The sequence below is a fragment of the Caenorhabditis briggsae genome (genome assembly GCF_000004555.2).
Source record: "Caenorhabditis briggsae complete genome, chrV, whole genome shotgun sequence".
Lineage (NCBI taxonomy): Eukaryota > Metazoa > Nematoda > Chromadorea > Rhabditida > Rhabditidae > Caenorhabditis > Caenorhabditis briggsae.
The window spans coordinates 18,066,940-18,080,269 of NC_013488.2; the positions used below are offsets into that span (position 1 = coordinate 18,066,940).

At 34.7% G+C, this 13,330-nt stretch overlaps 4 protein-coding genes across 4 annotated transcripts in view; all 4 read left to right on the plus strand.

The window, feature by feature from the left end:
- The window catches only part of CBG23815, a gene marked incomplete at both ends in the record, with an annotated part of 6,908 nt that extends 2,245 nt beyond the window's left edge, over nucleotides 1-4,663 (plus strand). Inside the window, 5 exons of the mRNA XM_045238522.1 lie at nucleotides 679-1,484; nucleotides 2,452-2,595; nucleotides 2,654-2,790; nucleotides 2,839-3,354; nucleotides 4,390-4,663. Coding sequence (XP_045091174.1) covers nucleotides 679-1,484; nucleotides 2,452-2,595; nucleotides 2,654-2,790; nucleotides 2,839-3,354; nucleotides 4,390-4,663 — 1,877 coding nt within the window. The remainder of the gene's footprint in view (nucleotides 1-678; nucleotides 1,485-2,451; nucleotides 2,596-2,653; nucleotides 2,791-2,838; nucleotides 3,355-4,389) is intronic.
- A 545-nt stretch (nucleotides 4,664-5,208) lies between these two features.
- Nucleotides 5,209-7,444, plus strand: CBG23816 (the record flags this gene model as incomplete). Its single annotated transcript, XM_002647180.1, has 4 exons — nucleotides 5,209-5,290; nucleotides 5,555-5,658; nucleotides 6,177-6,586; nucleotides 7,294-7,444. 4 exons carry the CDS (start codon nucleotides 5,209-5,211, stop codon nucleotides 7,442-7,444), a joined length of 747 nt encoding a protein of 248 aa, XP_002647226.1.
- Nucleotides 7,445-9,228: 1,784 nt separating this feature from the next.
- On the plus strand, nucleotides 9,229-11,371 carry CBG23817 (the record flags this gene model as incomplete). Its single annotated transcript, XM_045238523.1, has 4 exons — nucleotides 9,229-9,397; nucleotides 9,624-9,896; nucleotides 10,997-11,186; nucleotides 11,236-11,371. The coding sequence occupies 4 exons, from the start codon at nucleotides 9,229-9,231 to the stop codon at nucleotides 11,369-11,371; spliced, it is 768 nt and encodes a 255-aa protein (XP_045091175.1).
- Nucleotides 11,372-11,889: 518 nt separating this feature from the next.
- CBG23818 overlaps nucleotides 11,890-13,330 on the plus strand; it is a gene marked incomplete at both ends in the record, with an annotated part of 3,695 nt that continues 2,254 nt past the window's right edge. The window contains 2 exons of the mRNA XM_045238524.1: nucleotides 11,890-11,958; nucleotides 12,138-12,472. Of these exons, the coding sequence (XP_045091176.1) occupies nucleotides 11,890-11,958; nucleotides 12,138-12,472 (404 nt within the window). The remainder of the gene's footprint in view (nucleotides 11,959-12,137; nucleotides 12,473-13,330) is intronic.

Sequence of the window (13,330 nt, forward strand, 5' to 3'; positions counted from 1 at the left end):
TTCAAAAATGAAACAAAAATAAATTGCGCTTTGAAAAATGCCTTTTCTGTACCCAAAATCACCCGAAAAGCACAAATTTTGGCTTCAAAAAATTATGAAAAATGAGCTAAAACCATAAATTTCAACATTTCTTACCACTGCTAGCAGTAGCAAATTCGGTGTTACTACTGCTTAGCAGTAGCAAAATCCAAATTTATGCGATTTTGCTACTGCTTAGCAGTACCAAATTCGGTTTTACTACTGCTTAGCAGTAGCAAAATCCAAATTTATGCGATTTTGCTACTGCTTAGCAGTACCAAATTCGGTTTTACTACTGCTTAGCAGTAGCAAAATCCAAATTTATGCGATTTTGCTACTGCTTAGCAGTACCAAATTCGGTTTTACTACTGCTTAGCAGTAGCAAAATCCAAATTTATGCGATTTTGCTACTGCTTAGCAGTACCAAATTCGGTTTTACTACTGCTTAGCAGTACCAAATTCGGTTTTACTACTGCTTAGCAGTAGCAAAATCCAAATTTATGCGATTTTGCTACTGCTTAGCAGTACCAAGTTGGTTTTACTACTGCTAAGCAGTAGCAAAGTGGGATTTTGCACCTGCCCAGCAGTACCAAAATTGCAGTTTTCAGTCGAATTTTCAGAATTTTTCTAGATTTTAAGCATAAAAATTGGTTTTTCCAGGTCGACTCTCTTCCATCGACGTCATCTGCCCCTCCACCTCCACCAAATACCAACAACATCGACTCATCAAAAATGAGGGACGACTACCGTACCCAGCAAGTACCGTACTCCTCACAAATCAATCGTTGAGCGGTGAAAAAGCCACGTTTCTAGCTAAATCTGGAAAACGGAGGGTGGAAGAGACGAAGAAGGCGATTCCGATCAATCAACACGGCTCCGAGCTCAATCGGAATCTTCCAGGAATGTCGAATATGTTCAGTGTGCTCCGAGAGTCGGCTCTGAAGAAGACGGAGGAGTCTTTAAGGCAAGAAGACGTGAAAATTGAGGAAAATAAGGGGCGAGAGGCTTCAGAAGAGCCAGAAGAAGACGTGAATCCACCGGAAACACCTCCAGCTCTCGAGCGATTAGGGGATTCTGAACCAATTTTTGATCAATGGCCAATGTACAGTACCCGAGCTATAGACTACAAAGAAGCTTGCGAGCTATTCATTGGAATTCTAGAAATCGACGACGAGAAAGTGTGTAAATCGCTTCCGATGCAATTTAAGCAGGAGGGAACGTTCCTCGTGGATTTACGCCTGATTAGAGACGTTTTCAACGATGATAATGGCGGTTGGGAGGTCCCCAGTGGGAAATGCAGGTTTTATAAAGAAATGGAGGACCAGGGAAATATGGTTAGAGTGGATAATGGGAAAGGAAGGTTGAAAGAGTGGTGTAAGGAGTACACTTATAAAATTATACTCAAAAAGTATGAGAATAAGACGACGAGAGGTGCGGACGATGGGAGGGGACAGTTTCAGAAGAAGGTAAGGGTCGGTAGGGGCTCCAAAAGCGGGAAAAATGAGGAAAATTAAAAAAATATATTCCGAAAAATCGACGAAAATTGACTGAAAACTGCGTAGCATTGACACAAATTTCCAGAAAATTCCTGAAAAATGGACCAAAATTGACTGAAAACTGCAATTTTGGTAATGCCCGGCAGGTGCAAAATGGATTTTGGTACTGCTTTAGCAGTAGCAAAATCACAATTTGACACTGCTTGGCAGTAGCAAAATAGACTAAATTCGACCTATTTCTTTGAAAAACGACCTGATTTTTCAGATTTTTGTAGCTGAAAATGTAAAAAATCAGGAAACAAATGTAGTTTGTAGTGAAAAACCAGCAAAAATTGCGAAAATTGAGTAAAAAATGACCAAATAATCGGATTTTACACCTGCTAATTTCTCCAATCAGCAAAAATACTGAATTTTGTCTCTAAAATTGCTGGAAATACCGAATTTTGGCGCCTTAAAACATTAAAAAATACTCATATTCGGCTGTAAAAATGTCAAAAATACGGTTTTTTGTCTCGAGAAATTTTAAAAATACAGACCTTTTGGCTCAAAAATTGACCAAAAATAATCAAAACTCGCTGAAAAATACATAAATATTGGCTCAGTGTTTCTTCAGTGTAAATCTCGAAAATCGTCAAAAACAAAGTGAAAATGTTCCGAAAATATGCTTAATTCTAAAAAAGTCCAGAAAAAAACGACGAAAATTGACCGAAAACTGCAATTTTGGTGCTGCTCAGCAGTAGCAAAATGGGATTTGGTACTGCTAAGCAGTAGCAAAATCCGAATTTACTACTGCTAAGCAGTAGCAAAAATGGGATTTGGTACTGCTTAGCAGTAGCAAAATTCAATTTTACACCTGCGAAGCAGTAGCAAAACGAGAATTTGCTGCTTCGCAGTAGCAAAATCTCAATTAGCAGTACCAAAATCGCTTGTTTTCCAGATCTACACAGGCTACAAAGGTGCCACACGTCTTCCATTCGCCATCATCACTTACTCATGGTCCGACGGTCGTCCATGGATCTTCGTACCGCCTCTAGATCCAAAACCGGTGCATCGAAAGCCGAATTGGGAGAAAAAGTCTTATGTAAGGCTGAAAATTCGGCCTTTTTTAACCATTTCCCCTCTAAATTCCGAAATTTCAGGAAAAAGTGAACATGACGAGTATGCCTCAGATGGTGTCCGCGTTCTACGAAGGCTTCAACATCTATTCCCATTGTATTGTCAGTTTCGACGAGGCCGCTGCGATTATGCTGGGTGCCACGTTGGTGGATGCAAACAAGTTTGTGTGGTTTTTGTAGTCTTTGTAGTCAAGTCTGAAACTTTCCAGACTATGCTCATCGGTCCCCCTTGGCTATAGACAGAATGGAACATTTGTAATCGACCTGAAAAAGATGGGTTACTGTCTATTGGAGCTCCGTCGGGATGACAATGGTCTCTGGACGAAGCCATCGGGTTTCAGCCGTTTCTACAAGTTGGCTGAAAATGGAGACGCGTTGAGAGTGGATAAGGCGGGAAAACTGCCAGCTGGCGTGGATTTTGATGTGAAAATTAGCTCGAAACGATATGAAAACACCCAGGTTGAGAAGAAATTCGTCAGAAAGATCTATACGGCGAAGGGGAAGACGTCGGATACGTTCCCCGGGTCTCCAGAATACGCTGTCATCGTCTATTACTGGAAAGGAGAGCCAATTCAATTTGAGCCGATTTATAAGCAGAATGCAGTGAGGACAGAGGCCAAGGAATACGCTAGATATCAGCAAATGGAGGAGGAGGAGCAGGAGTTTGTGGAGACGTCGGGACCACCCATGCAAATTTTGGGAGCGGAGGAGGAGATGATTGAGAAGTAAGAGCGAAAATCTAGCCAAAAATCGCAGAAGATAGCCTGAAATTGCTGAAAATTCGCGAAAACTTGTGAAAGATTGCTGAAATCTGGCTTAAAATAGACAAGAAAAGCGAAAAAGAAAGTGTAAAATTCGATTTTAGTGCTGAGAATGTGCGACAAATGTTGATTTTGGTACTGCTTGGCAGTAGCAAAATATGCTAATTCTGACCAATTTATATGAAAAATGACCTGCTTTTTTTTAATTTTCGTAGCTGAAAATGCCAAAAATTGCGGAAATATGTAGTTTGTAGTTCAAAACGGACGAAAAATTGCAAAAATCAGTAAAAAATGCGCAAAAATTGAATTTTGCTACTGCCGGGCAGGTGCGAAATCGCCACGTGGAAAATTTTGCAGTGTCAAATTTCAATTTTTGGGCGATTTCGACCGATTTTTTGCAATTTCGCACCGCTTTTGAACTACAAACTACACATTTCCTCGTTTTTTGACATTTTCAGCTACAAAATATGAATATTAGACTATAAATGGGTTAAATTTTGAACTTTCAAAAATCAAAAAAAAATCAATTTTTCGTAAAATCCCAAATATTCGCAACTTCGGAATTTTGAAGTTTTTCAAAATTCCAAAAAATGTCTTTTTGAATTTCTCGAATTTTTCAAAAAAATTTCAAAAATTCCAATAAAAAATCCGAAATCAGAAAAAGCTTAGCTTTCAAATGTTCATAAATTCAAAAAAGCCCAAAAATTCGAAATTTGAAACGTTCCTTAGAATTTCAAAAAATTCCAAAAATGATTGTTTCGAAATCTTATCGAATTTTTGAATTTTTCAAGATTCAAAAAAATTCCCAAAATCCCAAAAACCTTGAAAATTGGAAATTTCTAAAAATTCAAAATTTTTTTAAATCCTAATTTTTAAAAAAATCCAACAACCGACTCTTCCGAATTTTTAGAATTACCAAAAAACTTGAAAAAATGAGATTTTTGTACTGACCAGCAGTACCAAATTATTAAAAAATCCCAAAAATTCTAAATTTTCCAGAAACATCCAACCACCAACACTGAAACGAGCCCGCTTCTCGAACGAACAGTCTGAAAATCTGCTGGACCTGAAAATGACACTCATCAGAAGAGAATTAGAGAATCAAGACCGATTTTCGGCACTTCTGGACCGCGCAGATGGGATGTTGAGCCGAATGGAGCAACGATTTGGTGTGGAGCCAGTGTTTCAGAATGTGGTACAACAATGGGAACCCCATCATCATGTTGAAGAAGTGCAACAGATCATCGAGGAAGAGGTTATTGATCAGTTTTAGGATTTTTTATTGATTTTTGGAATTTTGAAAAGAAATTTTTTTTCAAAATTTTGAATTTTCCTGTTTGTATTTTTTGCAATAAATTTTTTTTTATTTTTTAGAATCTATGTTTTTAGAACCAATTTTTGTGGTTTTTGTTGATTTAGATCCATTTTTATATCTATTGAATTTGAATTTTTTTCGAATTTTAGAATTTCTGAAAATTCTGAATTTTTGAATTTCGGTTGTTTGAATTTTTAAAATTTTGAATTTTCGAATTTTTTGAATTTTTGGAAATTTTTGATTTTTCAAGTTTTGAAAATTTGAAGTTTAATTTAAATTTGAAAGTTTCAAAGTTTTTGAATTTTCGAATTTTGAAAAGATTTTGAATTTCTGAATTTTCGAATTTTTAAAGTTTCGAAATTTTGAATTTATGACTCTAAAATGTTCTACATTTTTGAGAGTTTGAATTCTTTATTTTCCGAATTTCTTAATTTTAGAATTCTGAAGTTATGGATTTTCTATATTTTGAATTTTCGAATTTTTGAATTTTCCCATTTTTCCAGATGAATCAATTCATCGAACAGCTGGAATCGCTGAAAACCACATTTGCCGCACTGCCAGTTGACTGTTTAATTGATGCCATAGGTGATTAATACCGTAAAACCTTTAATAGAAAGGCACTCCCGCCCACACCGTCAAGTTTGAGCTCAATTATCTCAGCTCCTATAGGAGATATCAAAAATGTGTCAACTGATAAAATGTAGGGGATATTATGATAAACAATTTATCAGTTGACGCATTCTGTATTTCTTTATCAGGAACCGGGATAAATTGGCTCAAAGTTGGAAATTCGGGGGGCCCTTCTATAACAGGTTTTACGGTAAATTTGAAAAAAAAAGAATTTTTTAGAAAAACTGGACCAAACTGTGGAGCAACTATCGCAAAGTGTGGTTTTTGTGGAAGAAGAAGAGCAGCAAATGGAGCATTTGGTGGATGTGGGAAAGGGTTTTGTGGTGAGAAATTGGAAACTTTCAAAATTTGGAAATTTTTGAATTTTCTGAAAATTTTCTGAATTTTTTGAATTTTTCGGAATTTGAAAAATCTAAAAATTCAAAAAACCACTCAGAAAATCATTTTTTTAGAATTGCTGTCAATTTTGAAATTGTCGAAATTCGAATTTTTTCAAATTTTTGGTTTTTTCGGAAGTTTTTCACTTTTTGAAAATTATGAACTTTGGGATTTTTTGGGATTTAAGAAATTTTGAAATTTTGAAAACCTGCAAAATCTAAAAATCCATGTTTTCACTAAAAATGCATAAAATAGGCTTTAAAATCCTTAGAAATCCTCTAAAACCCCCCATTTGGTGGATTTTTGGAGGAAAGGGTTTTGTGGTGAGAATTTCTAATTTTTTGAATTTTTGAATACTTTGAAGAAAAAAATTTTTTTTGAAATATTTGGATTTTCTAGAAAATGGCCTAAATTGCTTTAAAATCCACTAAAAACCCCAAAAAATCTCCGAATTTTCATCCAGCACGACTATCTGAATCCAACGGACGACTTCTCTATCCCAGCAACGTCTTCTGATGATTTCAACTCTCCAGAAGTCCTCGCCTCCCAATTCCAGATGACGTCATCACCATCTAATCCTTCCCAAGTCTTCTGTTTCACCTGTGGACAGTCGTTCAACAATCGAAAAGGACTCTGGCGGCATGGAATCGCCACGAAACACAAAACGCGGGAATTTAAATATTCTGAACGACGATCTGGAGACGTTCCGAGCCTTCCGACGTCTTCTGGGATTCAGAATTCGTCGGAATTTGGGATTTTGGAGCCATTCACAGTGACAAATCTAGAGGGAACCTTTCTGGAAAATTCAGAAGAAGAGAAATTCGTATGCTTCGAGTGCCAAAAAAGCTTTGCAAATCGAAAAGCGTTGTATAGGTAGAGCAAAATCTCAAAAAATGCCCGATTGTGGCTCTAAAAATGCTGAAAAAACTGATTTTTTAAAATCATTAAAAATGGTCTCAAAAATCATTAAAAGTGGTCCGAAAATCATGAAAATTTATCCAAAAATCATGAAAAAGTATCCAAAAATCATGAAAAATTGACCAAAAATCATGAAAAAATGGTCCGGAAATCATGAAAAATACTCCGAAAATCATCAAAAATGAGCCAAAAATGATGAAAATCGACCTTTTACAGCATTTTCAGAGTCAAATCGTCCCAAAAAACGCATTCTGGCTAAAAAATCATTAAAAATGGTTCAAAATTTATTAAAAGTGGTCTAAAATCATGAAAAATGAGCCAAAAATCATGAAAAAAGGCTCAAAAATCATTAAAAATGTTCCAAAAATCATGAAAAATGGTCCAAAAATCATGAAAAAGTATCCAAAAATCATGAAAAAGTATCCAAAAATCATGAAAAATGGCTCAAAAATCATGGAAATTGAACCAAAAGTCATGAAAAATGATCCAAAAATCATGAAAAATGAACCAAAAAACATGGAAAATGAACCAAAAATGATGAAAATCGACATTTTTTCAGCATTTTCATAGTCAAAATCTCGAAAAAATGATGGATTTTTGGCTCTAAAAGTGGTCAAAAACCCCCAATTTCTGACCTTAATCCTAATTATCGATTTTTCCAGACACGGCCAACAAACGAACCATGTGCTCCGTCTGAAACGTGCTGTAAAAGTGAAAGGAGGCATCTACGCATGTCCAGAATGCTCCTACAGTACTGATAGTCTGGCGAATCGACGCCTACATTTTAAGAGGAATCATAATAAATCGAGATAATTGTTTTTTTGTAGCATGTTTTCTGTAAAAAAAACCGGTTTTTGTGATCTATGATCACTCGTAAAATGATGATAATACTCATGTTACTGATGAAATTGTCCCTGAAAGTTGCATTTTTTTCTTTATTTTTGCCGTGTACTTTGTATTTTCCTGTGATTTTTTAAATGAAAATCAGACCATTTTTCCAAATAAATAGGTCAAAATTAGCCTATAATGTGGCGAAAAATAAAGATTTTTCTACTGCCAAGCAGTGTCAAAATTGAAATTTACCACTGCTAAGCAGTACCAAAAATCAGCTGGGCAGGTGCAAAAACTGGATTTTTTGCAATGTAAAATTTCTATCAACGATTTTTCACTACAAACTACATTTTTAACCCCAAAAAATGAAAAAATCGAGCCATTTTGTGCAAAAATTGGTCGAAATTAGTCTATTTTGCTACTGCTTAGCAGGTGTAAAATTTGAAATTGGTACTAAGAAATTGCGGTTTTCGGTCAATTTTCGTGGTTTTCTCGTAGTTCTCACTGGTTTTTAACTCAAAATTACATTTTTTTTCTAATTTTAGGTCTTTCCAGCTACAAAAGTGTAAAAATCGGGCCATTTTTGAATGAAGTAGGCAAAAATTAGGCTATTTTGCTACTGCTAAGCAGTATTAAAATGGGATTTTGCTACTGTCCGGCAGATAAGAAATTGAATTTTGCAGTGTCAAATTCTCAATTTTGGTTCTTTTTTCTGCAATTTTTCACTACAAAGTACGTTTCCGACTAGTGGTTAATGGTTTTCAGCTAGAAAAATGTGAAATTCAGCTTATTTTATGCAAAAATTGGTCGAAATTAGCCCAAAATTGAAATTTGCAGTGTCGAATTTTCAATTTTTGGGTTGATTTCAGCGGATTTTTTGCAAATTTTTACTTTTTTTTAACTACAAACTACATTTTTTCCTAATTTCTTACATTTTCAGCTTCAAGAAGGTAAAAAAATTATACCAATTTTGAATGAAATAGGTCAAAATTATCCAATTTTGCTACTGCCAAGCAGTACCAAAATGCGATTTTGATACTGCCTAGGTGCAAAATCCAAAATGCAGTGTCAACTTTCCAGTTTTAGGTTATTTGCAGCGGATTTTTTGCAAATTTTTACGGTTTTTAAACTACAAACTACATTTTTTCCTGTTTTTTACATTTTTAGCTATGAAAATGAAACAAGCAGACCGTTTTATACGTAAATAGGTCAAAATTATCCAATTTTGCTACTGCCAAGCAGTACCAAAATGCGATTTTGCTACTGCCTAGCAGGTGCAAAATCCAAAATGCAGTGTCAAATTTCAAGTTTTAGGTTATTTGCAGCGGATTTTTTTTGCAAATTTTTACCGTTTTTTAACTACAAACTACATTTTTTCCTGATTTTTTACATTTTTAGCTATGAAAATGAAACAATCAGACCGTTTTATACATAAATAGGTCAAAATTATCCAATTTTGCTACGCTAAGCAGTACCAAAATTGATATTTGCAGTGTCAAATTCCAATTTTTTGTACAATTTTCTCAGATTTTTCTGCAATTTCTCACTGATTTTTCACTACAAACTACAATTTTTCCTGAAACAGCAGTTGTGAACTGTAATTTTGGCACTGAAAATCGCTGAAGTTAGGCGAAAATTGAGGAAAATCTAGATTTTGCTACTGCCCAGCAGTGTCAAATTTCAATTTTTTAGGTGAATTTCAACCGATTTTCTGCAATTTTCCGCCAGTTTTTCACTACAAACTACACATTTTCAGCCCAAAAAAAATGTGCATAGGATTTATAAAAGTGGCAACGTCGCCCGATGAAAAGTATAAATTGATACTTTTAAATAATCGAGATGAGGATTTGGACCGTCCAACTGCGAAAATCCACTGGCACGATGGGATTCTGAGCGGGGTGGATGAGAAGGATGTGGCACGGGGCACTTGGTTGGGTGAGGGACTTTTTGAGCTCAAAATATGTCTAAATTCACTGAAAATTTGAAAAAAAATCAGAAAACTCAAGAGAATCCAAAAAAGTCTGAATTTTTGAAAAAACGAAAATTTTGAATTTCTATTTTTTGGTTCGGAATTTTCTGAAATTCAAAAAATCAGAAATTCCAGATATTGAGTAATTTAGATTTTTCAGAATTCTTGAAACTAGATTTTTCAAATTTTCAGGAATCAATCCACGTGGCAAAATCGGAATGCTCCTTTCGATCACTCAACCAATCGACACAAAACACACGAATGCTCCAAGCCGAGGCGGAATCGTCAATGATTTTTTGAAAACTGAAAGTTTGGAATTTCTAGAAAATCTAAAAATTAAAGCTGAGCAATTCAATGGATTCCAATTTGTTGGAATCGAGAAAAATGCGAATACGGGACTTTTTGAGGTCAGAAGTCTCACGAATCAGTTGGTGAGGGATGTTGAAGTCGTTAAATGGGAGGATAGTGAGTTTTTGAGAATTTATGAAAATTTCAGGAAAATTGGAAATTCAGAAATTCGAAAATTTCGAAAATTCAAAGATTGAAAAATTGAGAATTCCGAAATTCTGAAAATTCCAGAAATTCAAAAATTATAAAATTCTGAAATTCAAAAATTCTGAAATTCTGAAATTCGGAGATTCAGAAATTCCAGAAATTCGAAAATTCTAAAAATTCTGAAATTTCAGAAATTCAGAAATTCGGGAATTCGGAAATTCAGAAATTCCGAAAACTCAGAAATTCAGAAATTCAAAAATTTAAAAATCCGAAAATTCCAGAAGTTCGGAAATTCGAAAATTCCGAAATTCTGAAATTCGGAAATTCAGAATTTCAAAAAATCGGAAATTTCCGAAAAATGGAACCACCATAATTCCAGGAATTTCGATTTTCTCAAATTTTCAAAATTTCAAAATTTTGGAATTTCGAAAAAATTGAAAAAAAGAAAAATATCGGATTTTCCAGAATTCCAAAATTTCTAATTTTCTGAGATCAAAAGTTTTTAAAATTTTAGAATTTCGAAATTCTGAAATCTAAAAATTCAGAAATTCAAAAATTAAAAAATTCCGAAATTCAAAAATTCAGAAATTTCCAAAAATTGGATCCACTAGAATTCCAGGAATTTCGATTTTGTTAAATTTTCAAAAATAAGAAATTTTCAAATTTCAGAATTTCGAAATTTCGAAATTCCAAAAATTCAAATATATCCCATTCAAAAAATCGGAAATTCAGGAATTCAAAAATTCTGAAATTCAGAAAGCCAGATATTCAGAAATTCAGAAATTCAGAAATTCCAGAAAACTCGAAAATTCAGAAGTTCATTAACTCGAAAATTCAGAAATCCGAAATTCAGAAATTCAGAAATTCCGGAATTCAGAAATTTGGAAATCAGAAATTAAAAGAAAACAAAAAAATTGAAAAATCAGATGTTCTAAATTATTGAATTTTTGAATTTCGAATATTCTGAAACTCAGAATTTCGGAAACCCAATTTTCTGAAATTTTCAGAATTCCACGTGTATTCCAACAGTCCCCCTCATATTCCATTCAAAAAGGCCGAATATGGCCTAGAACTCTTCCAAAAGAGCCTAGAAAACTCGGACCAACTGGAGCGAGAGGAAATTTTCGGGCGGCTTTTTGAAATTGCCACGTGTCAAACGCAATGCTTCCCCGATGAGCAAATTCGGGTGCAAACCGGGTTCCCTGGAGACGTCTATAGGCCCCTGACATCGATTTTCGTGCGATTTCCCGAGACTAGAAGGTGGATTGACGGGAAATTTGAATTTTTTTCAAAATTTTAAATTTTCCAGATACGGTACCCGCTCGCACACAATCATTCTAGTCGATCGAAACGACGAGGTGACAGTGCTTGAACGACGAATGGTCGCTGCTGAAAAGGTGTCGGAATCCACGTGGCTCGATGAGAGAGTTGAATTTAAATTGTGACCTGTATTTTTCATGAAAAATAAATTATTTTTCTATTTTATGTCCTGAAAATTGCTGAAAATTCGATTAAAATCGGTTTCTCTGCCATTTTTTAATTTCCCGCCGGAAACCGAAAGTGCGCCAAGCATGCACCACAAATGCGCCAGCATCCCTCTTGGCGCAAAACCCTGTTTTTCGAAAAAGATTTTTTTTTCAAACAAAATTATTGTTTTGCACCTGTTTATCACTAAAATCGCCTGTTTTCTTATCAGTTTTGTACTAAATAAGACAAAAACAACCCGAATTTTTGATTTTTCTATGCTTTAGCCCCTGAAAATCAGTTCGAAATGGCGAAAATGGGATTTTTTCATAAAATTTTTTTTTGATTCTTGAAAAACCTTGTTTATCATTAATTTTTTGCATATTCTATCTTGTTTTCAGGCCGGATATTTGATTTTTTGAAATTTTAGCCCTTGAAAATCGCCGGGAATATGATTTTTTTCGAAAATTTTCAAAAGAAATTTTTTTCAGACAAAGGAATGGTTACAAAGCGTCACCAGGAGACAGTGGTGACGAGAGGAGCCATCGAGAATGATACCATATCGGGGGTAGTTTTTTGAAATTCAATTTTTTCTTAAAAATTGAAAATTCCTAAAGTTCTGCAAAAAATGGATTTTTAGAAGCTAACAATGCAAAAAACTCCAATTTTTCGGATTTAAGAATACTTCTGCAAGTCAGAAAAGCGGGAAAAAACCTGAAAATTTTCCAAAAATTCAAATTTTCTCAGGTTGCCGCCAAGTATTGGGCTCCATTCACCAAGGAAACCCATGAGAAGTTCGACGCCAAACTTATTGACATTATCTATGAGAACGAGATGCTAAAGACACAGTTTAACTCGCGAAAAATCATGATGCTGGAGTTTTCGCAGTACTTGGAAGAGTATTTATGGCCTAATTATCAGGCCCAATCGGCTTCCAAAGCCTATAATCTGTCGATTGTGGTGATGGTGAATGAGAAGTTCCGCGAGAGAAGTCTCGATGCGTGGGCGTGCTTTTCGAAGAAAGCCGACGAGTTTTCGGGCTTTTTCCGCAGAGTTCTAGAGCTGTCGCTTCAGGAAGAGGGGTTAGTTTTGGCTGAAATCATCTCAAAAATTAGAGAAAATTAGAGAAAAACGAGTTTTTTCAGTCTAAAAACTGATCTGTATATGACAAAAATGACCTGAAAATCATAAATTTCAGCTATAATTGATTAAAAATGAAATTTTAATTATCAAAATCGAAAAAAAAAATAATTTAAAAGCTACCGAAAATGGTCCAAACGAAAAATTGATGAAAACTAGTCTGAAATGAGCTGAAAATCACAAAAATAAGAGCTTCTTTTTGCCTAAAAATGTTCGAAAATCTCCCAAAATCATGGGAAACCCCCATTTGAAATGCTCCAAAATGACCCAAAAACGCTTCAAATCGAGGAAATTCAAAACGCGCCAAAGGCACGCCAGCCACTTGGAAATTCGCTCATATTTCGGGCGTTTTTTTGGTCAATTTTTGGTAGAATTTTTAGATTTTTCAGCCATTTTTACGATTTTGAACTTTTAAATTCCAAAAAATGGCTGAAAAATCTGATAATTTCAACAAAAATTGACCAAAACCGCTAAAAATCTCGTTTTTCTTGTGAATTTTTGATAGAATTCTGGCTGTCTTGAGCTAGTTTCGTGATTTGCAGCTACTTTAAAAACGGGGGATTTTTCAGGAATAAACTCGATTTTTAAGATTTTTTCCTGCCAAAATAGCTCTAAAATACCCAAAACTTAGCAGCACTAACAGCATAAAATTAAGCTAATAAACATGAATTCAGCCCGAAAATCGCTCAAAAAAGACCGAAAATTCGAATTTCCAGCGTTTTTTTTTCAGTGAAAACCTCTAGGAATGACGAATTTTGACTGGAAAAAGTTTGAAAATTCCATTTTTGTAACAAAAAACC